The following is a 27,695-nucleotide window of genomic DNA, read 5'->3' as shown; positions in this document are numbered from 1 at the left end:
ATGGAATACCCAAAGAAGTTTTAGATACAATATGAAGTATAAAAAAGAATTTACATTCCTGATTCTATAGTATAGTAATTGCTCTGATACATAAGGCAAAGGATACATATATGACTAGTCTTAGTCCTTATGTGATGATGTTCAATCAGCAAGATATCCAAACTTGCTTTTCAACAAGTCAGCAATTATTCACTCTAGGGTTTGCTTTTCAACATAGGCACTATATGCTGAAACACTTAGTATAGTTTCTGGAACACAGCTGGTATTGAGTAAAAATTAGCTTGCTTCTTATCTTCCTGATGGTGATATGATTATAAATTAGGTTAAGATCCCCTGAAGAAGGGAACAGCTATCCACTCCAGTATTGTGGCCTGGAGAATTCAATGGACTGTACACTCCATGGGGTCACAAAGAGTTGGACACGACTGAGCAACTTTCACTTTCATTAAGTTTTCCGATACTAGAAAACCCATTTTCCTGCCAATAATTCTAATAGAAGTAAAAATCTACGGTAGTGGCATTGTAAGTGCTTGGTATGTTTTTGCTCATTTAATCATCACAAGTATAAGACAGATACTACGATTATCCATATTTTATAAATGAGAAGAAGGAGGAACTGAGAGATTAACTTGCCCAAGGTCAAACAGCTGGAAAGAACTGAGGCCAGGATTTAAACCTAGGCAACCAAATGTCAGAATTTTTAATCAAGCCATCTAACTGAAGCATTACAGTTGAGTTTCATGATATGTTTTTCCTGCTTCAGGATTTGTTACCTCAAATCTTTTTGGAGATTCCTTAGTGATCTCCACTAACACAATCATCTAATGATTTAGAGCCCCCTCCCACCCCTCCGCACCAAAGCCCTACCCAAATCAGTTTAGAGAGAAATAGGCAAAAATAAGCTTTACATCTTTTAAAAAGCCAAATGGATCTATAGGCTAATATTTATCATTGTGTGCTCACTTAGTCATGTCCAGCTCTTTGTGACCTCCACGAACTGCAGCCCATCAGACTTCTCTGTCTGTGGGATTCTCCAGGCAAGAATACTGGAGTGGGTAGGCTTTCCCCTCTCCAGGGGATCTTCCCAACCCAGGGATCGAACCCAGATCTCCCGCATTGCAGGCAGATTCTTTACCAGCTGAGCCATAAGAGAAGCCCTTAAACATAATAAACAGTGAGTTATTTATAATCACTGAAGTCAGCAACAATTTGAACATTCTTTTCAACTGGAAGGATCTCAAGTGATCAAATAAAATAGCAATTTTATACCTACAAAAAGACCACACCTGATTCCATAAATACCTCAACTTCAACTGAGGTTTCAAAATGGTTATAAAAAGCACTGCAAGTTTTAGCATGCTTTCTAAGACTTAAAAAAAAAATTGTATCTTAGGGGAAAAAAACAAGTAACAGGAGTTAGGGCAAAACTGTACATTAGGAATTTCCCTTACTAACAGACAAAAGTGAAACTTCTACGACATTTATGAAGAAAAGGCCAATTACATTACTCTTTTTTCCAATTTTAAAAAAGCAAATATGCAGAAAGAGTACTGAAGAATGAAGAGGGAAAACAAATGGTAAGCTGAAAGGGGCTCAGTTGAATTTATGGGAGAAATGAATAATATCTGCTGAATAGCACAGTTTCTATTTGTGTCTTTGTATGTTCTGAAGAAGGAGAGCTTATAGTTTACAGGTATGTGTATTCTCATGGGCAGACACATTAATCCAAGAATGTTACTCTCCTCATGGTCACATGGCTAATGCTAGGCAGAGGATTAATGTCCAGTATCAGCCATCAGATATTGTTGGATTAACAATATCTACTGGTTAAACTGGCTTGCGGCCTTAGGATACTCCACCAAAAGCATCCTGTAAACCTCTAGAAAGAAGTTCAAAGTAATAATTGGAAAAGTTAAAATTTATATTCTTCTATTTAAGATATTCAGAAATTCAGGGAACATTTTCAAAAGTTCCTGGAAATTGAAAATAAATGTCCTTGAATGTGGGAAAACATAAATACACAAAGAATGAAAAATGAGCAGAAATTTTCAACAAATGTGAAATATAGTATTAGCCAATTAAAATCACACCTAATTTCATCAAAAATCTGGGGTAAAAAAATAAACTATTCATAGAAAAAAAAAAGTACAAGCTTAATGAGAATTACACAAGATGTGTAGTCTTTAGATCATTTTATGATCCATCAAGTAGATTTTTGTTTTTCTGGATTGAGTGCTTCCAATTGTCTCTAACAGGACATTTTGAGAGAGGATGTTAGGTACCAACTGCTTCCAGTTGCTATGGGAAACTCATTTTTTTTTTTTTTTAAATCTGTAATCCTCTAACAGCACACAAAGGTGGAGGAGTTTTGTTACTCAGCAGTTCTTTGAGCACTACTGCTAAAAGTCACAAGATGTAAAAACTGGTTTTGATGACTCGACTGGAGGCATAGTAACTCTACTTTTGAAAAGAAATGACCCTGGCAGGAAGCTATTTACTCCTGCATGGTGAGCTCCGGTGACAGAAAGTGTGGCAAAGGGCTTCAAATGATTACTGGCTTTCAGGGTAACCCAATATACCTCAGCCTCCTGAAAGAATTTTAGAGGTGCCAATCTGAGACATTCCTGCCATTTGCCCTCACGACTTACTTTTCAAGATTATTATTTGATTCAACTATTTTTAGTTATTGCATAGGTGTGAATGATTGTGTGTCGCAAGCTAGACATGTTATCTGAGTTCAGTACTCTTCTGATGTGGGCAGAAAGAATGACTGCTTTAAGAAGTCAGCAGTGAATGAGCACTATGAGAAATTAACTCCTTTTTAAACATGTTCCTTGAGATACTGTAGTTCTTAACACTCCTTTTCAGTTTTAAGTTAGCCTTCCATTCTGATTCTAGAACACTATACATTGAAAGAGATTTGTCAAGATAAATGCAAGGAGCAAGGAGTGAACTCTACATCTTGTTTTCTGTAAGTTGCATTTTTGAACATAACAATTTTCGACTTGCTTCTGTTAGGAAAGTACACCACAAGAATTCTGATGTCAGATGCTGCTTGGGACACAAAAAGGATGCTTTTAAATGATCAAAGGAAAGGTTATGTCAAGAAAATGTTTATGAAGAAAAAACTAAAAACTAGAATATTTAAAAACACATTTTAAATAAAATAAGATAAAAATAACTAACCACCAACCTGATATAACATGGCTTTAAATGCCAAGTGTCTTAATCTCATGGTTAAGATTTCCCCTGCTCTGCCATAAAATAATCCCTGGAAAAGAAACAAACAAAAATTTACATTTATTCTTAACTGTCTTTTCCATTTCTTTGGAATATTTAGTTACTATATTTACTTATTTGTATTTTATTTAGTTATATCTAGTTACTATTTTTAACTCAAATAGGATGACACAAAACAGTAATCACATACACAGTTAATTCATTAAAAGCTTACCTGAATAAAATAACTGACAAAGCACATAACACCCAAAATTACAAATATCATGGAATAAATTTCTGCATCATGTTTTAATGTGGTTTTATCATCATTTTCAAACATCTGAAAAGGAGTAGATTTTTTAAATCAGGTGATTGGAGGAGAATATAAAAGAAAGAAAAAACTAAAATATTTATTCATCAGAATTTTAAAAATGAATTTCAACATAATAATTTCCACATATTTCTGGGGGAAAAATGCACCTCATTCTATCCTCTACATTTATTACATAAAATAAAAAATAACACTACTTTAATGAAAAATAACTCATCATAAATCCTCTCACTTAAGATATATCAATAAGAAATCAGACAAATGAGTCCTCTATCTGCTATTAATATCACTGTATATTTTCAAAGAAACTATTGAAATTAGTTTTCTAATTAAAATATTTCTAATAACTCAGGTTTCTTAATATTCCTCTATTCAGAGTACCACCTGCAATATGAGACCTTTAACATGTCTCTACAAATTGTTCCTAAAATTAGTAACTATACATATATTGGTATCTATGTTGACACAGCGTCAACAGTCTTGGACTGTTGCTGTTGTTAAAACTGAAGGCTCTAATAAGATCCTTGAATTCATCAGCTCTCCCGGGTCCCCAGCACAGTCCCAAACTCCTTATTTCCTCTTTCTGACTGGTAATAAAAAATGGTCATTGTTCAGACCAGTTGAAAGAAAGAGTAGCCATATTTGTCTCTTTTATTACTTCAGTGTTTTGGAATGCTGACACAGCACTGGAGTCAGAATTAGAAAACAAAGCAATTTCTTTACTGATTGCCCAGTTAACAAGGTACAGCCCAACACTTAACAATAGAGGCTGGCTTATCCCCTGAGAACATTAGCTAACCTTTCTATCATGGATCCCACACGAGGGGTGACCCACCACACATCTCAATTTTCCCCTTGTTGAGTTAAGGTACCCCAGGTCTATTCTCTCAGGTCACACTTTGTTTAAAATGGTTAAAAATATTAGTGGATTAGTTTTACTTACAGTTACAATTTTTGCAAAGATGATGGAAAATATTGGATGAACAGTTCCATTTAGAACAGAAGCCAGTGTCCCCAGAACCACAGAAGGCCATTCAGACTTATATAATTTAAAAATTTTTAATAGAGAAACTTCAGGAAGATTTGTCTATAGATAAAATGAAATACTTTGGTTATAACCAGTTTGAGAGCATAATGGAATCTAAAGAAGTTAGCCCATCTTGATTAGATCTATAATATAAAATATCAAATATAATAGGTAATAGAGAAGAAAGCAGAATTTCTCTTAGAAAAAATTTACTGCCTATATTACTGATAATGGTATCAAAACATAAAATAAATTTTATACAAAAGTGACTGTGCAACTTATCACCTTTTGGCATTTCGCTCAGTCACTATCATTAAAAAGTATAAATTAACACACGTGTGCTGATAGCTAAGACTTTAGAAGAAATCACAGGCATATTTTTCTTTACACCTGTTAAACTGGATTGAATATCATGCCCTAGCATAGGACAAAATCTAGATAGGGACTAAGCATAGACAGAAGGTAAAAGTTTTTCTAGCATTTTAGCTTGAAAGTTTTCTAGTTTCATTACTATTTATGGAAACATTTTTCTAATACCTTGGTTAAAAGCTTATTTTGGGGTTCCCAATTATAAGTTAATTGCTGCAATATCTGAGTATGTTACTTACAATCACCATGGTTCACTTTCCTTATCTTTTCGAGGAAGATAACAGTTCCTATCTTACAGGACTGTTTTTTTGTTTTTTTGTTTTTTTTTTAGTTTTTATTTTTATTGAAGGATAGTTGATTCACAATGTTGTGTTAATTTCAGACGTACACCAAAGTGATTCAGTTATACATATATCCATTCTTTTTCAGATTCTTTTCTTGTGTAAGTGACCACAGAATAGTGAGTAGAGTTTCCTGTGCTATACAATAGGGCCTTGTTGATTATTATTATTATATATAGTAGTGAGTATATGTCAATGCCAGACTCCTAATTTATCCCTCCCCCATACATTTCCCCTTTGGTAACCATAAATTTATTTTCTAAGTCTGTGAGTCTGTTTCTGTTTTGCAAATAAATTCATTTGTATCATTTTTTTTTTTAGGTTCCACATATAAGGGATAGCATATAATATTTGTTTTTCTCTGATTTACTTCACTTAGTATGATAATCTCTAATAATGCTAGAAATGGCATTATTTCATTCATTTTTATGCTGAGTAGAGGATTGTTTTCAGAATTAAGCTTAACTCAGTATTTGCACACAATAAATACCCAGTACCAACAACCTCGGATATGCAGATACCACTCTAATGGCAGAAAATGAAGAGGAACTAAAGAACCTCTTGATGAGGGTGAAAGAGGAGAGTGAAAAAGCTGGCTTAAATTCAACATTCAAAAAACTAAGATCATGGCATCGAGTTCCATCACTTCACAGCAAATAGATGGGGAAAAAATGGAAGCAGTGACAGATTTTACTTTCTTGGGCTCTTAAATCACTGTGGATGGGGACTGCAGCCATAAAAACACACTTGCCCCTCAGAAGAAAAACCATGACAAACCTAGATAACATATTAAAAAGCAGAGATATCACTTTGCTGACAAAGGTCCGTATAGTCAAAGCTATGTTTTTTGTAGTAGTCATGTATAGATGTGAGAGTTGGACCATAAAGAAGGCTAAGTGCCGCAGAATTGATGCTTTTGAATTGTGTGTTGGAGAAGACTCTTGAGAGTCCCTTGGACTGCAAGGAGATCCAACCAGTCCATTCTAAAGGAAATCAATCCTGAATATTCATTGGAAGGACTGCTGCTGAAGCTGAAACTCCAATACTTTGGCCACCTGATGCGAAGAACTGACTAGTTAGAAAAGATCCTGATCCATGGAGGGTGCCATGGGGGAGGTAGTAGTCATGATGATCAGAGGATAAATAACATAATAATGCTATCTCCTTTCTCTTGTCTGGAATACCTAGGGGATTTATTTAAGAAACTTCAAAAATCTTGTGAACAAATTCTGTGGTGAGTAATTCTTTTGAATAGGAATGTAGGTAGCAAACTACTAGGCATTTTATATGTTGAAACTTCCTCATGGCATTCACTGTTGAAGTAATGAAATTTATGAACCTGATAACCAGAGAAAGATTTCAGGTAAGATATAAAATAGTATATAATTCTTGTTTTAGTCTTAGCCTGGCAATTATAATACAAACTCTATTGTTTGAACAAAAGAAGTTTTAAAATTCTAAAGCCTTTAAAGTCTTTTTTCAGGATGGCTAAACCAAATTTATATTGGGGGATTCCCTAGTGGCTCAGATGGTAAAGAATCTGCCTGCAATGTGGGAGATCTGGGTTTGATCTCTGGGTTGCAAAGATCCCTGGAGAAGGAAATGGCAACCCACTCCAGTATTCTTGCCTGGAGAATCCCATGGACAGAGGACCTGGTAGGCTACAGTCTATGAGGTTGCAAAAAGTCAGAAACGACTGAGCAACTAACACTTTCACTTAATAATTTAATTATCTAGTATCTTCCTTTCTGAAGTTTTCTGAGGATTTTCATCATAAAGAGCTTTACTTTTCAGGTAGGTCACTGTCCAACAGAATATAGAGAAATTTTAAAAGTTCCATTCCAACTCTTTGTGAAGTCCTAAACATGGATTTTCTTTCTTGTCAAACTCTTTACAAAATTATCTCATTTTTTAATGAAACTATAAGCATGTCCCAGGACACAATACCAGTACATTACAGAGCCAGCTAATGTAGGAGGTCTATCAGCTTCTGCAGAATACCTTTTTACCTCTAAACATATGAAAAAAGATCGAAAAAAGGGTATTACTTAAATAATGCTATAAAGAGAGAAAAGAATAAATTGAAATAAAAACAAAATGAAAAATTTTAGTAAAATCATGAGAGTCTGGACTACCTAACTGTGTTACAGGTTATATTAATAGCATGTTTTTAAGAGAACTCGGTATAAAAATATATGAAATTAGAGTCATTTTATAAAGAGATATGAAAGGATTTTTAAAAGTTAAAAAACTCTTACAAATTTAAAATTTAATTGGATATATTTTAAAGCTTTATTGAGTTATAATTTTCATACAAGCGACACATATATAAAGTGTACATTTTCATAAGATTAGACTTCATTACACACCCATGAAACTATCACCACAGTCAACATAATGAACATACCCCTTACCCTGGTAAGTTTCCTTCTGCTTTTCTAATCCCTTTCTTCCACACTTCTCAGCTGCCCATGATCTTCCCCTACAACGTATATTTTTGTCACTATAGACTGCTTTGCAGTTTCTAGAGTTTTTTTTTTTTTAATATATATAAATTAAATCACATAGTATGTACTCTTTTTATCTGGCTTCTTTTTGTTCAAAATAACTGCTTTGAGATTTATTCATGCTATTCCATGAATTAATATTTCATTCATTTTCATTGCTGAGAAGTGTTTCATTGTTTGGATATACCACAATTTACCTCTTGACATAAACTTGGGTTATTCCAAGTTATGGGCTATCACAAATAAAGCTGCTATCATTCACATACAAGACTTTGTGTAGAGATATGATTTCATCTCTCTTAAGTGAACACCTAGAAGGGCTTCCCTGGTGACTCAATGGTGAAGAACTCTCCTACCAATGCAGGAGACGCAGATTTGATCCCTGGATTGGGAAGATCCTCTGGAGAAGGAAATGGCAACCCACTCCCATATTCTTGTCTGGGAAATCCCATGGACAGAGGAGCCTGGAGGACTGCAGTCCATGGGGTTGAAAAAGAGTTGGACACAACTTAGCAACTAACAACAACAACAACAACAAAACCTAGAAAAAGAATGGCTGGATCATAGTAGGTGCATGTTTAACTTTTAACAAAACTGCTGAACTATTTTTCCAAATTGAGATTACTACTTTTTATTCCCACTAGCAAAATGTAGGGTTCCAGATGCTCTACATCACCACGAATACTTAGTAGTCTTTTTAGATTTAACTATTCTAAAAGGTGTATCATGACATCTCAATTATAATTAATTTTTTCTTCTCTAATGCCTAATGAAGGACAGGGAAGCCTGGCATACCGCAGTCCATGGGGCTGCAAACAGTCAGATATGACTGAGTGATTAAACAATAACAATGCCTAATGATGTTAGGCATATTTTCATATGCTCATTTCCCATATGCATATCTTCTTTGGCAAAATGTCTATTAAAATATTTTGCCCATTTCCCTATTGGGTTGTTGGTATTCTTATTACTGTGCTTTGGGAGTTCTCTGTATATTCTGGATACAAGTCCTTTATCACATATGTGACTTACAAATATTTTCTTACAGTTTATAGTCTATCTTTTCATTTCTTAAAAAGTTTTACTGGGAATTTCCTGGCAGTCCAGTGGCTAGGACACTGTGCTTTCACTGCCAGGGCCTGGGTTTGGTCCCTGGTCAGGGAACTAAGATGCTGCAAGCCTTGTGATGCAGGCAAAAAAAAAAAAAGTTTTACAAATAGAAATTTTCTTCATTTTGAAGTCTAACTTACCTATCTTTCTCTTTTACAAATTGTGATTTTGGTGTTGTAGCTAAGAAATCTTTGCTTAACTCAAAGTCATAAAGATTTTCTACTATATTTTCTTGTGAAAATTTTCATTTTTAGCTTTTCAGTAAGGTCTGAATTCCATTTATAGTTAATTTTCATCTGTGCTTTGCTGTTTATAATAGCCAGGACATGGAAGCAACCTAGATGTCCATCAGCAGATGAATGGATAAGAAAGCTGTGGTACATATACACAATGGAATATTACTCAGCCATTAAAAAGAATACATTTGAATCAGTTCTAATGAGGTGGATGAAACTGGAGCCTATTGTACAGAGTGAAGTAAGCCAGAAAGAAAAACACCAATACAGTATACTAACGCATATATGTGGAATTTAGAAAGATGGTAACAATAACCCTGTGTATGAGACAGCAAAAGAGACACAGATGTATAGAACAGTCTTTTGGACTCTGTGGGAGAGGGAGAGGGTGGGATGATTTGGGAGAATGGCATTGAAACATGTATAATATCATATATGAAACGAATCACCAGTCCAGGTTCGATGCATGATACAGGATGTTTGGGGCTGATGCACTGGGATGACCCAGAGGGATGGTATGGGGAGGGAGGTGGGAGGGGGGTTCAGGATAGGGAACACGTGTATACCCGTGGCGGATTCATGTTGATGTATGGCAAAACCAATATAATATTGTAAAGTAATTAACCTCCAATTAAAATTAATAAATTTATATTAAAAAAAGAAAATATTCATAAAGTGAAAAAATTTAAAAAAAATTTCATCTATGCTTTGAAGTATGGATTGAAGATGATTCTTTTGGATAGATAGGTTTTTCTTTCAGCATCTTTTCTTAAAAAGACTATATATTTTTGAGGCTTCCCTAGTGGCTCAGTGGTGAAGACTCTGCCTGCCAATGCAGGAGACACAGGTTTGATCCCTGGTTAGGGAAGATCCCACATGCCACGGAGCAACTGGGCCCATGCTCCATAACTAGCCTGTACTCTAGAGCCCCAGAGTCACAACTACTGAGCCCGGGTGCTACAACTACTGAAGCCTGCACACCCTAGAGGCTGTGCTCAGCCACAGGAGAGGCCACCGCAAAGGGAAGCCCAAGTGTAGCAACTAGAGAGTAGCTCCCACTGGTGGTAGCTGGAGAAAAGTCTCCGCCGGGCAACGAAGACTCAGTGCAAGCAAAATAAATAAATACAGTTGAAAAAGACTATATATTCTGTACTGAATTGCCTTTGCACTTTTGTCTAAAGAGCTGACTGTATGTGTGTGGGTCTAATTCTTGGTTCTCTCTATTCTGTTCTATTGATCTATTTCTCTATTTTTGTTCTAATAGCACATTATTTTGATTACTATAGCTTTATACTACAAAATGGAATTAGTAATTATAAATCCTACAACTTTGTTCTTCTTTATGAAAGTTGTTTTCCTCATTTTATCTTTTTGAATTTCCATTTAGAATCAGTTTGCCAAATTCTACAAAAAATCTGCTAAGATGTTGACTGGGATTGCTTTGAATTATGGACCCAATTCAGGAAGAAATGACTTCCAAATAACGTTGAATCTTTTTATTCTGGAGCTCAGACCCTCCCCTGGCATCCTAAAGGACAGATTTCAAGTAAACTTCACCAGCAAGGTACCTTGGCATCTTCTTTGTTAGCCACTGAGTCATTTAGTTGCAGGGAATAAAGAGGGCTCTTCCTTGGGTCTCTGTTTCACCCCAGGGATAGCGGTTGGCACTTTTTATCTGCTACCTTGGCATTCTTTAGTGTTCTCTTACTTTTAACTAGCCAATTCCTATTACTTTAATTCCCTAATGATTCGTTACACTAAACTGTCGCTGTTCATATTCTGTGGTTTCTGTCTTCTGACTCAACCCAACCTCCTATTAATTCTGTTCTAAAATCCTACTTCATATTTTCCATTTCATTATTTATTTTTATAGTCTCTGTTCACTTTTCATTGCATTACTATAGTCTGAAAAAAATATTTCAAATATGGCCATGGAGCTGAGGTTTGGCTTGCTTCCCTTCGTAAGACTATATCCTTCCTTCCAGGCTCTCAGTTTTCTACTCGCTATAGCAGCAGGCACTGGTAACCAAGTTTGTAGCCTCCTTTTACTACTACATATAAAATAGATAATTAATGAGAACCTACTATATAGTACAGGGAACTCTATACTCAGTGCTCTGTGGTGATCTAAATGGGAAGGAAATCCCCAAAAGAGTGGCTATGTGTATATGTATAACTGATTCAAACCAACACAACATTGTAAAGCAACTAAACTCCAATAAAAAAAAAAAAAAAAAAGAGTAGATGCATGACTGAAGCCCAGCTGACCACTTGGTACTTCTGCTCTGTTTCTAGTAGGTGGAGATATTTATCTTGTTTGGAGCTTGGATATGTCTAACTGTTTTTTCCCTTTTTATGTTTTATCTATCATTACTGTGTGTATGGAGCAGAGCAGTTGTATCAGAGTGTAAATTTACCCTATCATTTTCTCTGTAAGTCTGAGTTGTTTTTTAATTTTATGATTTTCACCTTTATCCGATTTTAAAATTCCACTTTATATACCTGGTGAATTTTCAGACTTCAAGGTGGACTTTTATTCTGTTTTTAACAATTACAGTGGGAGTAGCTATTAACTACCAGTAGCTATTAACAGATGTTTTAACATAGTGTTTTTTACACTGTTGCACAGCATTTCACAAATTCTTATACAGTATAAACTCTTATACTGTCTTCTTATACTCAGGCCTTTTGCCATAGAGAAAATTACCTATGCTATTATTTACTTAATATTGTTCTTTTAATGTTTACATAAATGCATTTTTTAAAGAAAATTAATAGATAAGCAAACATATAAATGTGAATGCTATGTAGGATCACATACCTAAAAAGGGAAGAAAACTGCATCTAGAATTAGAAGCAACAGACTGGCAGTGCCAGAGAAAGGCAGAGGAGGAGGTTTGAGTCAGGTCATCCCAGGGCTTCAGACGGATAATAGATGAGACTGAGAAGTGTGGGCAGGATGATGGTGGGAATGGCTAAGGGGTATTCAACCTCAAGTATCTGTCAACCCAAGGAGAAGAAGGGAACTCCAGTTTGTGAGAAATAGTGAGCCAAAGATAAGAGTGGATGATATGGGAGCTGGAGTTTAGGAAAACAGAAGCTAATATTCAGGGGCTGAGGTGAGAGACTTCATGGTGTATGAGTTTACAACTGAGAAGCAGCAAAAGGGCTGAGTGAGGTTGCCTGGGGTTGCGGAGAGAGCTGGACTTAGGGAATGAGGAGGCTGGAAGAATCACAGGCTGAGGTGAGATGGAACTATGTTTTATGAAAGAATGCGGAGGGAAAGAGTGAGAGTGGAAGTTGAGGTCCGAAGAAGGTGCTGGGAATTGTAAGAAAAGGGAGGCTGACTGGGAAAGAGAAATTAGACTTGAGGTAAGAATGAAGACTGAAGAGGTAGTACAGAGAGTTATGAGACATAAGGAGGCTTAAAGGAGACTGATCTGGACTCAGGAAGAGCCTGGGGGTAGGTGTAGGCGAGCAAGCATGGGAACAAGTACTCCTTGCCCAGATGAACAAAGCTATTAGGGTTGCACCCTGGGGTTGAAAGACTGGATCCTGTCTGTGCTAGTGCTTATCTGCACGCAGTGTGTGGAGTGGATTTGGGTCTTAATCTGACTTAGATTGACCTTGAGCATCACTGTTAGTACCACACCACCGGAGCCACTGTTTTAACCCATGGTTTGCCATATAGGAAAGGATTCTCACAAGAGTTCTTGCCCCAGTAATGACCTCTGATGTTCAGTGCAGTCTTATTTGAAGGCTTCTTTGTTACAGTCACAGTGATGTTAGAGTGAAGTTCGGCAAAGACTTAGGTTTGGTAGCCTAAGTGCTATAATAACATTTTATAATAAATACACTCTAAATATATTATAAAGATTGTATCAAAATTCATTGGAGAACATGTTGGTAACTTGTTGATAGTTGACCCATTACCTCTTTATATTGGGTGGATTCCTCAACCTTGTCAGTAAAATCTGACTTCATGCTATTCACAGAGCACAGAGGAATTGAGCTGGTATCTTTTTCAGCAGAATAAGCCACTGATTCTATCTGTTCATCAGCTTTTTTAATATCCTTAAATGAAGAATACCCATGTTACCACCAGAATAATGCCTTAAAAATTCAAAGCAACTCTATTAAGCATCCCTCTAAAATTGTACTGCCTTTGTTACTGAAAGTGGTATATTTCTGAGCAGTTCTTGCTGAAGTTTTTAGACTCAATACAGAACCAGTAAGTCCAATTCATACTAAAATGTTAGTGAGTGACAATAGCTTATTGTGTCTTTCCCCCCAAAGACCTGTATAATTAACCACAGAAAATAATGCCTTAATTAAAAACAATTATTCCACTAGCAAGAACAGATCTTTAAAATGAGCTTTGTGAGGGCAATGACTCAAATGTACTCTCTCTCTGATTCCTTCTTCCCAGCCTTTTCTGGAGCTTACAAATTTATAACATATAGTTAGGCACTCAAATGTGAAGCTGGCCCTAGGTATGAGATAGATCTCAGGAGACAATAATACTTTGCAGGCTGGCCGCTGCTGCCCATTCCAAACAAACTAAAAAGCAAATTTGGTGGGGCCAGCTCCAAAAGAATGAGAAATTCCAAAGACATCAAATTAACCTTAAAGAAATTGCTTAAATCATAGAATAGGATAAAGTTCTAAACCAGATTCCTCTAAGTCTAGTTTTTGTTTTTCTTGGTACTCCAGAAAGTAAGGCCAGTTTTAGTGACTTCCTTATGAAGACATGGGAGGAGGGGTGAAGACAGAAACGAAGAGCTTGGTTAGGATGATGAAGGCCCAACCAGGTGGGGAGTGTAGATGATAAGACTTAGGTAACTTCAGATGCAAAGGAGAGTATGTACATGAAAGGCTTCCCAGGGACACTGTGATTCTTCAATAAGATTAGCAATTATTAATTAGTCATTTCAAGGTACATAAACTTTAACCAGCCTTATGCTATCTTAATGTCTTGAATCAGACATTCCTTTATGCTATCACTTTCTTTTTTCAATAAATTTCCCTACTAAGAAACAAAATTTTTATTTGGCATTTTTTTCAGGAGCTATTTACTTTGCGGCAAGCTTAAAATAAAATTTTGACTTCTCATAATAAAATTTTCTAGAGAGGTGCTTACAGAGCAAGAACAATTCTATTTGCTGAGAAGGCTGCTACACAAAATAACAATGGCAAGGAGTTTGGGTATGTATGTAGTTCTACCTGTTTTTATTTCATTTTCGTGTGGAAACTCACTAAAGGAAGCTCACAGACTTGCTATATATGTAAATAATTATGTGCATTCTAGATAAACAATTACAGCATTAATTGGTACATGGTTACAATAATAACCATGGTTTGAACTTTCCTTAAAAATTTGATTGCATAACAAAGAATAATAATATAATAAAATTTATTACGCCAATAATAGTTCTAAGTACTTTACATGAATGAACTCATTTAATGTTACTATTATTTTTCTCATTTTAGAAATTAGAAAACTGAGGAAAAGAGAATTTAAACAACTTACTCACGGTCCTAAAACTATTATGTGGAAGAGTAAGGATTTCAACTTGCTGTGTCTACAGAGTTCACGAGTGTAACCATTTTGCTGTGCTGCTTTAGCAGCAGTAACTTTGTAATACTTATGAAAATCATCAATTGTCATAAACTGATTCATTTGGACACTACAGGCAATGGTAGCAAATAAGTCCATCCAGAGTTTCAGAACTGTGTTACTGTTTATGCAGATATCATGTCTGTTATGTTTACTATATATAGTTCCCAGAATATTAGAGTTGTTCATTGAGTATTAATATTTAAAATTATATTATTATATCAGAATGAACATTATTTTAGATAATTAGAGAGTACTAATCCATTCTGAATAAGATTTTGAATAAAAGTTTTACACAGTTATACCATAAACACTCCATTTTTGTTTTCCCTACATTCTGGAACTCTTTAACCTAACACCTAAAAATGGAGTTTTAGTTTGGCTATAATGAAAAATGTGTTGCTTCAAAGATCTGGGTGTAGTAGTTTTTAAGAATCTTAAAATAGGGTTAGTTTGACTACAATGATTTCCTTTTATTTTTTACAATTATTAGTTTGAAAATATTGAAATTAATAAATTGTTAAATTTACTATGGAATGAAAATCAGACAAATTCAACTGGCAAATAACACATAAATTTTATTTTTAAAGAAGAATATGGCCTAACATGAAATAAAATTGAAATAAAGAGGTTTTAAAATTAATCAGTGTGAGATTACATTTTCAAACTTTTTATTTTCTCTCTCTCTTTTTTAAAACTATCTTTGCTTTATAGGTTGTGTTTAAAAATCCTTCATTTTAACATGGAGAAAGCTGGGGTTTGAAATTTTAAGTTTCGTGAGGTATAGGCTCATAGCTTTCCAGATTTCCTAATTTGTGAAATAATAATGTTGATATAAAAAATATAGTCAGAAAGTTAAAGAAGTAAAATAAACCAAAAAAAAGGTTAATATTAGTTGCCTGCAGAAGACCCCTTGGAAAGAGGGCTGCCTTCTTGACCAAGAGAAGAAGGGAGAATGAAGATAGCTAGAGCCTAATCACTACCCCTTATGTTAATGTGCCCTAATAAAAAACTGAAATTCAGTAGGGTAGATCACATGACATGCAGAAATTTGGATCCCAAATTTGGGATTTGCCAGCTTGCCCCAGTATTGTCATGTATCTTCCTGATTACCTAACGTGAGCTTTCTGGTGTACCTGTGATAATGTGGTGTATATACAGTATGGACATGTATTATACATCCTTTCATTTAGCAGATATTTTTTGAGTGCCCATTTTGTGTTAGGCCACTGGGTTAGGTGCTTCCTACACAGGAAGTCTTAATCTTTACATGGTCTGATCTTCATTATCCAAATTTTCCATTATTCTCCCAACACTCATTATTACTTTCTGGTCTCCTTTCTGTTGACCTGCAAACCAAGTTCCTTCTTACTTCCATATTACCTAGATTTCTCCTCCTTACCCGCCTGCTTGCCTTCAATATTTCTTCATGAATACTTTCATGGGATTCATGTCTCCAACAATCTTGCTTCTTATTTCTACAACTTGTAGCATCTGTATGCATGATTCTGCATTTTACCTCTGTAGCTAAGTTTTAAGCCTTTAAGTAGGGATTATGTGTTATAGTTCTTTGTGGTTTAACAAAAAGATCACAGTATACAGAGTTAGATTATTCTGGATCTGCCAGATACAAGCTTTTAAGCCTATTTGTTATCTGCATGGCAAATATTAGGTAAAAATACTATATGTGTGTGTATGTGTGTGTGTGTGTGTGTGTGTGTGTGTGTGTATATACACCAATGTATATGTATATGTATATATACACCAATTAGTTCTTTAACTTTTATCATTATCTACAACAATGCTGAGGATATTAGACACACTGAATTTCTTAACTAAGGAACTATGAATATCCTTGATTGCCTCATGAAACATAAGATAATAATTCAGGACTTCTGTTTTCTAGCATGGCATGATCTCTGAAAAGTTAAAATATGCAAACACAACATATGTCATGTAGACATTACCTGTGACATTGCGAGTGAATAATATAGACCCTGTTTTGTCATTAATTCAGCATGTGTCCCTTTTTCCACCACCATCCCATCTTTTATGGTCACAATCATATCTGCACTTCGAATAGTGGAAAGCCGGTGAGCTACTACAATTGTAGTCCGACCTTTGCTTGCCTATAAAGCAATAAGCAAAGAAAATGAATGTTAGTAGGAATGAAATAAACTTGGAATATTCAGGAAAACTTCTTATACTATTATTTAAGCATAAAAGAATCTTACCTTTGGATATAGAAATTTGAAAACTTTAACTGATTTGGAAGGCCAATAGAAATTAAAATTAAAAAGCAGGAAGTTAGATTCCAAATTGTTGAATTTATAAAACCATAGTCGGGCTTCCCTGGTAGCTCAGTGTTAAAGAATCCAACTGCCAATGCAGGAGACATGGGTTCAATCCCTGGTCTGGGAAGATCCCACATGCTGCAGAGCGACTAAGCCTGTGTTCCACAACTTTTGAGCCTGTGCTCTAGGGCCTGTGAGTCACAACTACTGAATCCTCACCCCCTAGAGCCATGATCCACAAGAAGAGAGGCCACCACGCTGAGAGCCTATGCACTGCAACTAGAGAGTAGCCTCTGCTCACTGCAGCTGCTCCACAGGAAAGAAAACCCAGTGCAGCCAAAAATAAATAAATAAGTACTTAAAAAACACCAACACAGGCTCTTAGAGCTGAAAAGGAAACTAAAGACTATTTAATCTGAGCCACCTAACAACCGCATGGCTATCAGTAACTAAAAGTAAAGAATCATTTCTTATTTTTCATCTCTAAAATGAAGGTACAGATTCAAGATAATATATATTTTTAACTTTTAACAAGTACTATATATATATACAGAAAAACATAGCACAGCAAATATAGCTAAAATTTTATAATAAATTTATATGTAGTGTAATCTATAAAAATATTGAATCACTATGTTGTACAACTGAAACTATATAATATTGTAAGTCAAGTATATGTCAGTAAATTTTTCTTTAATGGTTAGAATGGCAAATTTAATGTCATGTATATTTTACCAGTGTTTCTTCTTGTCATGACCTTAATAACATTCTAATAATCAGACTGTAATTATTATTCAAAGCATCTAAACTTGTATCACAGTTAATCCACATCTTCTGTCACATAGATTAGATAGAGTAGTTATTACTGCCCTCAGCAGGCCTACCTATATTTTAGATCTTTTAAAAAAATAATATGAGATAATATGAGTGACACCAAATTGCCCTTGATTTTTTTAGTTTGAAAGCAGATCATCACACTGCATGAATAGCTAAGCAAGCAATAAACTAGGAATGGAGCCCACTGTTTCAATTAAAACTCACAATACAGTGACATATATACTGATGGACATAATGTTGTTGTTTAGTTGCTAAGTCGTGTCTGACTCTTTTGTGACCCTGGGGACTATAGCCTGCCAGGCTCTCTGTCCATGGGATATTCCAGGTAAAAATATTGGAGTGGGTTGCCAGCTCCTCCTCTAGGAGATTTTGCTGACCCAGGGATCAAACCCATGTCTCCTGCATTAGCAGGCAGATTCTTTATCCCTGAGCCACCTGGGAAGTCCAACTTACTGTATTACATGCTAATTAAGTACAAAAGGTAAACAATTTCATATATAGACTATAAAATATACCATGCTTATAAAGGAAAGTTTAATTTTCAATAATCTCCTCAACATTTGTGTTCTCCGGAGTCACAGTTCCTAGTTTTCAGTCTTTTTTCTGTCACTTCTTGGGTCTGCGATCTTAAACTAGTTTCCTCATTTATTAAATGGGGTAAATTATGCTACCTATATTTTAGGGTTATCGTGCAGATTAATATTCTTGGTGAAGTGAAGTGAAAGTGAAAGTTGCTCAGTTGTGGAAGTATACTAATGCAAGTTTTATTACTGTATAAGAGTTACCAATATTCTTGGTACCATGCCTCAAAGATGGAAAGTTTGCAGTAAATAATAGCTTTTATACTATTAACTGTTTTCAGGCTGCAGACCCTTGACTATTTACTGAGGGCAAGCCCAGTGTATTAACAGCATGGGGTTTATAAAGCATGTATAAGTGTACAATATATGTATATTATTATTGTGCATGCTCAGTTGCCCCAGTCATGTCTGACTCTTTGTGACCCCATGGACTGCAGCCCACCAGGCTCCTGTGTCCTTGGAATTTTCCTGGCAACAATACTGGAGTGGGTTGCCATTTTGTACATCAGGGGATCTTCCCAACCCATGTCTCTTGCATATCTTGCTAGAAAATAATAATAATAATAGCTTGAAGGCCAGAAAGGGAGGAATGGAAGTAAGTTTTTTTTACTATACATGAGGTGATGTAATGTCATTTGGGGGTAGATGGTGATAAGTTAAAGGTATATACTCTAAACCTTAAACCTGTCACTGAAATAAAAAAGTTATAGCTAATATACTTACAAAAGAGATAAAATAGAATCATAAAAAGTATTCAGTTAATCCATGTAAAGGGACAACATGAGGAAAACAGAAACAAGTGCAGAGGAAAACAGAAATAAGAGTAGAAAAAACAGCAAAGATTATCTATTTAAATTGGGTGGTTTAGTCTCTAAGTCATATCTGACTCTTGTGACCCCACGGACTATATCCTGCTAGGCTCCTCTGTTCATGGTGTTTTCCAGGCAAGAATCCTGGAGTGGTTTGCCATTTTCTTCTCCAGGGGATCTAATAATCACAGTAAATGTAAATAGTCTAAATGCCCCAATTAAAAGTCAAAGATTGTCAGACTGAGCATAAAACCAAGACCCAACTGTATGCCAACTACAAGAAACACATTTTTTAAATCAAGACACAAATAAGCCTACAGTAAAGGATGGAAAAAGACATACCATGCTAACTCTCAGTAAAAGAAAGCTGGAGTGGACTGTATTATCAGTATCAGACAAAGAAAACTAAGGAGCAAAGGATATAACCAGAGTAAAGGAGCATATTCCATAATGATAGAGGGATCAGTTAATCAAGAAGACCTGGCAATCCTGAATGTTTATGTACATCACAACAGAGTTCCAAAATACACCACACCAAAATGGACACAATGGCAAGGACAAGTCCAATCCACAATGAAAGGTGGATAATTCAATAACTCTCCCTCAATAATTTATAAAGCAAGTACACAGACTAGCTGTAAGGATAAAGAAGACTTGAATAACACTGTCAACCAATTTCCCATAATCAGTATTCATAGAACATTTGATCAATAGCAAATACATATCATTTCCAAGTTTACATAGAATATTTACCAAGACAGACCATATTCTGTGTCATAAAACATCTTAATAAATTGAAAATATTCAAGTCATACAAAGTATGTTCTCTGACCACAATAGTATTAAGTTAAAATTTAATACAGAAAGATCTCTGGAAACTCCCTAAATACTTGGAAACCAAATAACATTTCTGAAGTAAATGACCTCAGAGTCAACCTAAGAAAACAAAAAGGGAAGAGAAAGTTAAACTCAAAGTAAGCAGAAGAAAGGAAATAATAAAGATCCAAGCAGAAAACAATTAAGTATAAAAGGAGGAAAATAAGTCAAAAAGAGAGACATCAGTATAAGAGAGACTAAAGATACACCCATACATATATGGAAAAACTGATTTTCTACAAAGATGTAAAGGCAATTCAGTGCAGAAATAAGCAGTCTTTTCAACAAATATTGCTGGAACAGTTGAAAGTTCATGTGCAAAGAAAATAAAACAAACCAAAAATAAAACAAACTTCAAACCATACATGGCACCATGTACAGAAATTAACTCAAAATTGATCATAAACGTAAATGTAAAAACTAAAACTATAATACTTCTTGAATAAAAAGTAGGGAAATAATATTTTTGATCTTGAATTTGGCTAAAAATTTCTTAAGTAGAACACCAAAAGCTTGATTTATAAAGGGAAAAATGATAAACTAAACTTCAAAATCAAAGACTTCTGTTCTTTGGAAGATATTAAGGGGATGGAAAGACAAGTCTCAGATTAAAGAAATATTTTCCAGTTATCTGATAAAGCCCTTATATTCAGAATGTAAAGAATATATAAAGAACTCTCAAAACTCAATGACAAGAAATCAAATGACCAATCAAAAAATGGTATAAGCATAACATGTGAATGGAAACTTTAAAAAAGAAGAGATATGATTCATGCTGATGTATTGCAGAAGCTATCACAATACTGCAATTATCTTCCAGTTAAAAATAAAATATAATTTAAAAAAAGAAGAGATATGATGTTCAAAAAGCACATAAAAATGCTCAACATCATTAGTCATCGGTAAAACTCAAATTAAAATAAAAATAAAGCACCGCTAAACAGTTCTAAAATTATTATGCCTGGATATACCAAGTGTTGGCAAGTATGTGGAGTAGCAGGAATTCTCATGTAGCTGATAAATATCTTTTACTATTGTGATTATGTAACTATTATTTGTTTTAATTCCATTGTATCATGATTGTTCAACAGAAAATAATAGAATTCTATACCACTAAAACTAACGTTTAATACAAAAACCTATAGTGATTTTTAAAAATCTAGATGCACATTACAATTATCTTGGAATTTTTTGAAAAATGCAAGTGCCTGGGTATTGTTTCTTTTTCCAAAGCTCCAGGTATGATTCTAATGAGCATCCATGTTTAAAAACAACTGGATTATATGATAATCTTTTATTTTTATCTAGTTTGTTTCACTTTTACTATTTGATATTCAGTGCTCGTATTTCATTTAGTTTATATTTTCCAATTTCTCCATCTTTTCTTTGTTGTTCTTTCTCAAGTCTTTATCAAGTGTAGTAGAAAAGCTTTTGTATACCCACACGTGTATATAAATACTATGTATAATATATATTTTAGAAAACATGAAATTTTGCTTAGCTAAAGAATTTATGACATTTTACACTGGTTATACTAAGTACAAACAGAACGTTAGATTTCTAATATATATTCACTCAAAACTTTGATATAGTTCCATTTATTCTGGCATCTAGTATGACTGCTAAAAGTCTAGAAAGTTTATAATTTTAGTGATTAAAAAATCTGAATGAGGCTAGAAACTTCTAATCTGATTCTGAGAATATAAAGAAATACTGTGTTGTAAAAAAAAAAAAAACAAATTAATGTGATACAGTAATACTAACTAAAGCACAGATTTTGTTCAAATTTCACAAAATTTTATGCTGGTGTCCATTAATTGTTTTCATACCTTATTCAAGATTCCACACTGCATTTAGCTGCACTGAGCAGCTTCAGCTGCATGTGACTAATTCTAAGTTCTCTTTTCATTTTTATTCTGTTACAAATATTTTCTAATTTTCCTTGTTATGGCTCATTAGATGTTTGATTTGAAAGTGGATATTTAATTTCCAAATACATGGGGGTTTTAAAGTATCCTTGATATTAATTTCTCATTTAAATGCTTTCTTCTCTGCAACTGCCCTCTTTGTTTTTTCAGTCTTTTAACTTTATTGAACAAAAGAGCCTCTTGATGAAAGTGAAAGAGGAGAGTGAAAAAGTTGGCTTAAAGCTCAATATTCAGAAAACTAAGATCATGGCATCCAGTCACATCACTTCATGGCAAATAGGTGGGGAAACAGTGGAAACAGTGGCAGGCTTTATTTTGGGGGGCTCCAAAATCACTGCAGATGGTGATTGTAGCCATGAAATTAAAAGACGCTTATTCCTTGGAAGGAAAGTTATGACCAACCTGGACAGCATATTCAAAAGCAGAGACATTACTTTGCCCACAAAGGTCCATCTAGTCGAGGCTATGGTTTTTCCTGTAGTCATGTATGGATGTGAGAGTTGGACTATAAAGAAAACTGAGTGCTGAAGAATTGATGCTTTTGAACTGTGGTGTTAGAGAAGACTCTAGAGAGTCCCTTGGACTGCAAGGAGATCCAACCAGTCTATCCTAAAGGAGATCAGTCCTGAGTGTTCATTGGAAGGACTGATGTTGAAACTCCAATACTTTGACCACCTGATGCAAAGAACTGACTCATTGGAAAAGACCCCGATGCTTGGAAAGATTAAAGGCGGGAGGAGAAGGGGATGACAGAGGATGAGATGGTTGGATGGCATCACCGACTCAATGGACATGAATTTGGGTAAACTCCGGGAGTTGGTGATGGATAGGGAGGCCTGGCATGCTGAAGTCCATGGGGTGGCAAAGAGTAGGACATGACAGAGCGACTGAACTGAACTAAACTGAACTGAATTTTATTGAGGCTTTCAATGGCTAAATCAAAGATCTGTCTTGGTAAATGTCACATTGCACTTGAAAATATGTGGGTTATTTTCAAATATTTTTTGATATTGCTTTCAAACATAATTCCACAGTGATAAGAGAACAGACTATCATTTCAATATCTTTAGGCCATACATTTTTTGCATCTTGTTTTATATCCCTGGATATATTCCAGGCTCTCCTGGTTTATAGTCTATGGGAAGTTGAATAGAATTTGTATCCTGCTGTTGTGTGAAAACTGTATAAATCTTAATTATGTTGAGTTGGTTCATAGCGGTTTTCAGGTCTACTATATCCTTTTACTTTTCTGTCTATTCATTCTATTAATTTTTGAGAGTTTGATATTGAAACACCAATAAAAATCTTAATTTATCTACTTAAAAATAATTGTAATATATAGTGGAACTATATGTAACTTTGTTCTGCTGTTTCCAAGTCTACTGTAAATGTGTTATATTTTCCTAACAAAAAAACAAAAAAGAAAGAAGGAAAAAGGTATCCATGAAAAGAAAAGAACATAAAAGGAAAATAGTTTGGCACTCAATGAAAAACTTAAACATACTCCTACTATAAGATTCACCCATTCAAATTTTAGGTATTTACCTAAGAGGAAACAAAAGTGTATGCCCACAGAAAAAAATGACATACGGATGTTCAGAGCTGCCTTATCCGTTAATATTCAAAACCTGCAAACGAACCAAATAACTCAAATGGGCATCAATACCAATAACTCAAACTGTGTTATATCTCTATAATGAAACACCATCGACCAATAAAAAAAGGAACTAAACATGGATGAGTCTCAAAACAATTACACAGAGTGAAAGAAGCCAGAAAAGAATACATACTATAAAGCTCTAGAAAATACAAACTTCTCTATAGTGGCAGTAAACAAATCAGTGGCTGTCAAGAGTCAAAGAAGGTTAGAGGGGTTGGGATGGAGGGATTACAAAAAGCATGTAAAAATATTTGAGAGTGACTGGTTGACAAATTTGATTATGGTGATGGTTTCACAGGTGTACATATATGCCCAAACTTTTCCAATTGTATATTTTAGTATGTGCAGTTATTGTAAATCAAAAAACTGTTAAGAAAAAGAAAGTCAAACAAAAGAAGCATGTTTACAGCACCCCAGGTGGCCATTCTTGAAGTTCTGCAAAAATCCCCAATGAGACAGACATTTTAATGATATTATGCAAATATAATGAAAAAGTGAACTGAGTAGCAGCTAACTGCATTGTAGGTAGGAAGCTTTCTTTTTCTTAACTTCAGCAAAGTCTGAATATGGACATTGTGAGTTTCTATGGATGATATTTATGTAACATACTCTGTAGTAGAAGAGAGGTCTAAGTACTACAATGCTTAGTGCTTCCTTCATTTTTCATATTGCCAAATACATTGATTTTTTTTATTAAACTAATGAGTGGATATATTTAGGCAATGAATATTTATTGTTTGCTTTGTTTTCCTCAGTCTCTTATTTACTTTTATGTGGTAATTCTAAACCTTCCTTATATGGAAGCATCCTTATGAATGGTATAAAAGGTGAGTAAAAAATGTAATGAGACTGTTTTAGTTTCTTTAAATAAACTTTTGATTTTAGAATAGTTTTAGACTTACATAAAATTTGCAAAGGAAGTACATCCATGTACCCGCACATAGTATACTCCAGTGTCATCATCTGATATTTCTATAGTGCATGTGTCACAACTAATAAACTAATATAAACTATGTTATTTTTAACTAGACTCCAAATTTTATTCAGATTTCTTTAATTTTTACTTGTTTTCCTTTCTTTCTGTTCCAGGATATCGCATTGCATTTAATCATCATGACGCCTTAAGATTCTCTTGACTGTGACAATTTTTCAGATTGTTCTTATTTTTGATGAACTTGACAGTTTTGAGGAATATCTGTCACATACTTGGTAGAAGGGCCCTCAGTTTGGGTATGTCTGATGTGTCAAGTTTTTAGGGGCAAGGTATTCAGCCTAGACTGATCCCACTTCTCTCATTCAAACTGGGAGATCCTAGGACTTAACAACAGTGCCTTAAAAGACAATGTTAATAATGTTGTTAAGTGGATATGATTTAGAACTATCACCACAAAGGCGAAAATACCCAGACACCCAGGCTTCTGCTCTATATTGCTCCCATTTATTCAATTACTTTTCCATGAGGTTACAAATGTTATTTCTTAAAAGCAACAGAGCTCAAACCTTATTGATAAAGCTATGTTATCAATTAGTTCAATGATTTTCACAGTACTATTAAATATTTCTTGAACAAATTAATGTGAATGAAATTTAATTAAAAATATGAAAGGGCACATATAACGCCTCATGTTCAAACGAGAATGTGGGGAGAGAGAATGTTGTAAAAATCAAACAATTTGGAGCTTGCAACTAGAAGAGGTCTGAGAATGGTGTGCAGCCTCTTGAGACAGAGTCAGAATCACAAGGTTTCCTTATGCAGGTTTGTCTAGTCCTTCTCTTCTTCAAAGAGGGACTCAGGCATTTTTACACACATATATTCTCGTATTTCTTCATATATTAGGCATTACACATGGTGTGGATGTACTTATTCTGAGAAAGTTCATACTGTTGTCAGATACCTGAAAACTGACACTAAGAGATAACCATTTCTGCACTGATGTTCCCCTGATAGGAATGGCCTGAGCTTACACATTTGTATCATCTTTACTCTGCCAGAATCCTGATCTAAACTACAAACATTTGATTAAAGTATATATTATGTTGGGGCTTGCCAGGTGGCACAGTGGTAAAGAATCCACCTGCCAATGCAGGAGACTTGAGTTCCATCCCTGGGACAGGAAGATCCCTTGGAGTAGGAAATGGCAACCTGCTCTAGTACTCTTGCCTGGGAAATCCCATGGACAGAGGATCCTGGAAGGCTACAGTTCATAGGGTTGCAAAGAGTCAGACATGACTGAGCACAAGTACATATATTATGTTACAATTAATTTATATCATGAATTAGAATCTGAGTATTTCAAACAAATTACAGAAATACATAATACTTTAAAGGGGAAAAACTTCTCCAAAGGCATATAAAACGGAGCCTGCAAGCATCAAGGTAAGCACTTAAGGCACCATAAAGTACACTGTGTATGTATGTTCAATTGCTCAGTGGTATCTGACTGTTTGTGACCTCATGGACTGCAGCCTGCAGGCTCCTCTGTCCAAGGGATTTTCTAGGCAAGAATACTGGAGTAGGATGCCATTTCCTATTCTAGAGGATCTTCCTGACCCAGGGATCAAACCTGAGTCTCTTGAGTCTTCTGTATTGGCAGGCAATTCTTTACCACTGTGCCACCTGGGAAGCTCATAAAGAACAATTTCACTACAAGAATACAATTTCACTACATCATAAGTGTGACCTAAAACTCATATATGAACCATAGGGAACAACAACAAAAAAAAGTTTGGCACCAATCATTTCAGACTTAAAACAGAGAAGAGATTTTGGAAGCCAAGGCCTCTTAGAAAACTGATCAAAGAAGTGTCAGCTGATGCTTTGTCTTTTAGCAATAATTACTATAAAGATAAGGCTTCCCTTATGGCTCAGCTGGTAAAGAATCCACCTGTAATGTGGGAGACCTGGGTTTGATCCCTGGACTGGGAAGACCTCCTGGAGAAGGGAAAGGCTACCCACTCCAGTATTCTAGCCTGGAGAATTCATGGACTTGTATAGTCCATGGGGTCCCAAAGAGTCGGACACAACTGACTGACTTTGACTTCACTGTAAAGATAAGGAAGGTAGTGCAATTCATTCCACGTTTTTTTCAGATGCTTAGGTGTAGCAGATTTTCAATATTTCATTGTTGCTATTATTCCTTCTAGAAAGTACCAGTTTGAATGAATCTTCTGGCATTTCCTCTGCTCCTTCACATTTTGTACATGCTGAAAGACAAACCATTAGGTATTTGACCAAAGAAAGGTCAACAGAAAGATTTCTACTTGACACTTTGCTGGCATTTTCAGATTACTTCACAATTTCATGAACAACCATAAATCATCAGGTAATTAGCTTGGATTTTGAAAGACAGTGTGCTTTAAAACATCCCTCCCAGAATTGCTAGGGCAGAGATAAGGGCCTGAGGAGGTCAGCTAGCTTCTCATCATTGGCGGCCATAGGCCTTGAACAAGAGTGGGCAGCAGGAAAAGAAGGGAGAACAATAAAAAGCTGTAAGCATTTGAGAGGGCCTGCATTTGACTGCTGGGTCAATTAACAGGGGTAATAGACTCTCTGGAGAAGCCTGTAAACACAGAGTTCTAGTGTCTAACAGCAAGCGTGATGTAAGAAACCTATGGAACCACAAGTTCTCGCTGACTGCCTCCTAGAAGACTGCCTCAGGTGGACTTGGGGCCCACTCATGACATATGCTCCATGATCCAGGCCTGTGGTCTTCAAACTCTTTTTCTTTAAGATGAAAAATCCTTTCACCAAATGAAAGCACACATAGAAACTTTATATGTTTAAATAAACCATACAGATTAACGAGTAACTCCTCTGTATGAACTGTTGGCCGTAGCCCTGCCCGCTCATCCTACCCCACCTCCCCGCCTTCTTCCACACCTCAAGAGGTTTCTGGAAAACTCTAGTACTTCAAAAATAAAGTCTGACAAACCTCTCACTGCTGCTGCTGCTG

The 27,695-nt window shown here is 35.2% G+C and overlaps 1 protein-coding gene across 1 annotated transcript in view; it reads right to left on the bottom strand.

Moving 5' to 3' along the window:
• The window catches only part of ABCB5 (ATP binding cassette subfamily B member 5), a 120,652-nt gene that overhangs the window by 43,315 nt on the left and 49,642 nt on the right, over positions 1 to 27,695 (bottom strand). The window contains exons 15-19 of the mRNA XM_024991009.1: positions 16,725 to 16,886; positions 13,074 to 13,214; positions 4,494 to 4,637; positions 3,455 to 3,559; positions 3,194 to 3,271 (exon numbers count right to left, since the gene is read on the bottom strand). Of these exons, the coding sequence (XP_024846777.1) occupies positions 3,194 to 3,271; positions 3,455 to 3,559; positions 4,494 to 4,637; positions 13,074 to 13,214; positions 16,725 to 16,886 (630 nt within the window). The remainder of the gene's footprint in view (positions 1 to 3,193; positions 3,272 to 3,454; positions 3,560 to 4,493; positions 4,638 to 13,073; positions 13,215 to 16,724; positions 16,887 to 27,695) is intronic.

This window comes from Bos taurus, chromosome 4 (genome assembly GCF_002263795.3).
Source record: "Bos taurus isolate L1 Dominette 01449 registration number 42190680 breed Hereford chromosome 4, ARS-UCD2.0, whole genome shotgun sequence".
Lineage (NCBI taxonomy): Eukaryota > Metazoa > Chordata > Mammalia > Artiodactyla > Bovidae > Bos > Bos taurus.
Note: the sequence above shows the minus strand (reverse complement) of the source record. Positions and strands in the feature narration are given on the sequence as shown.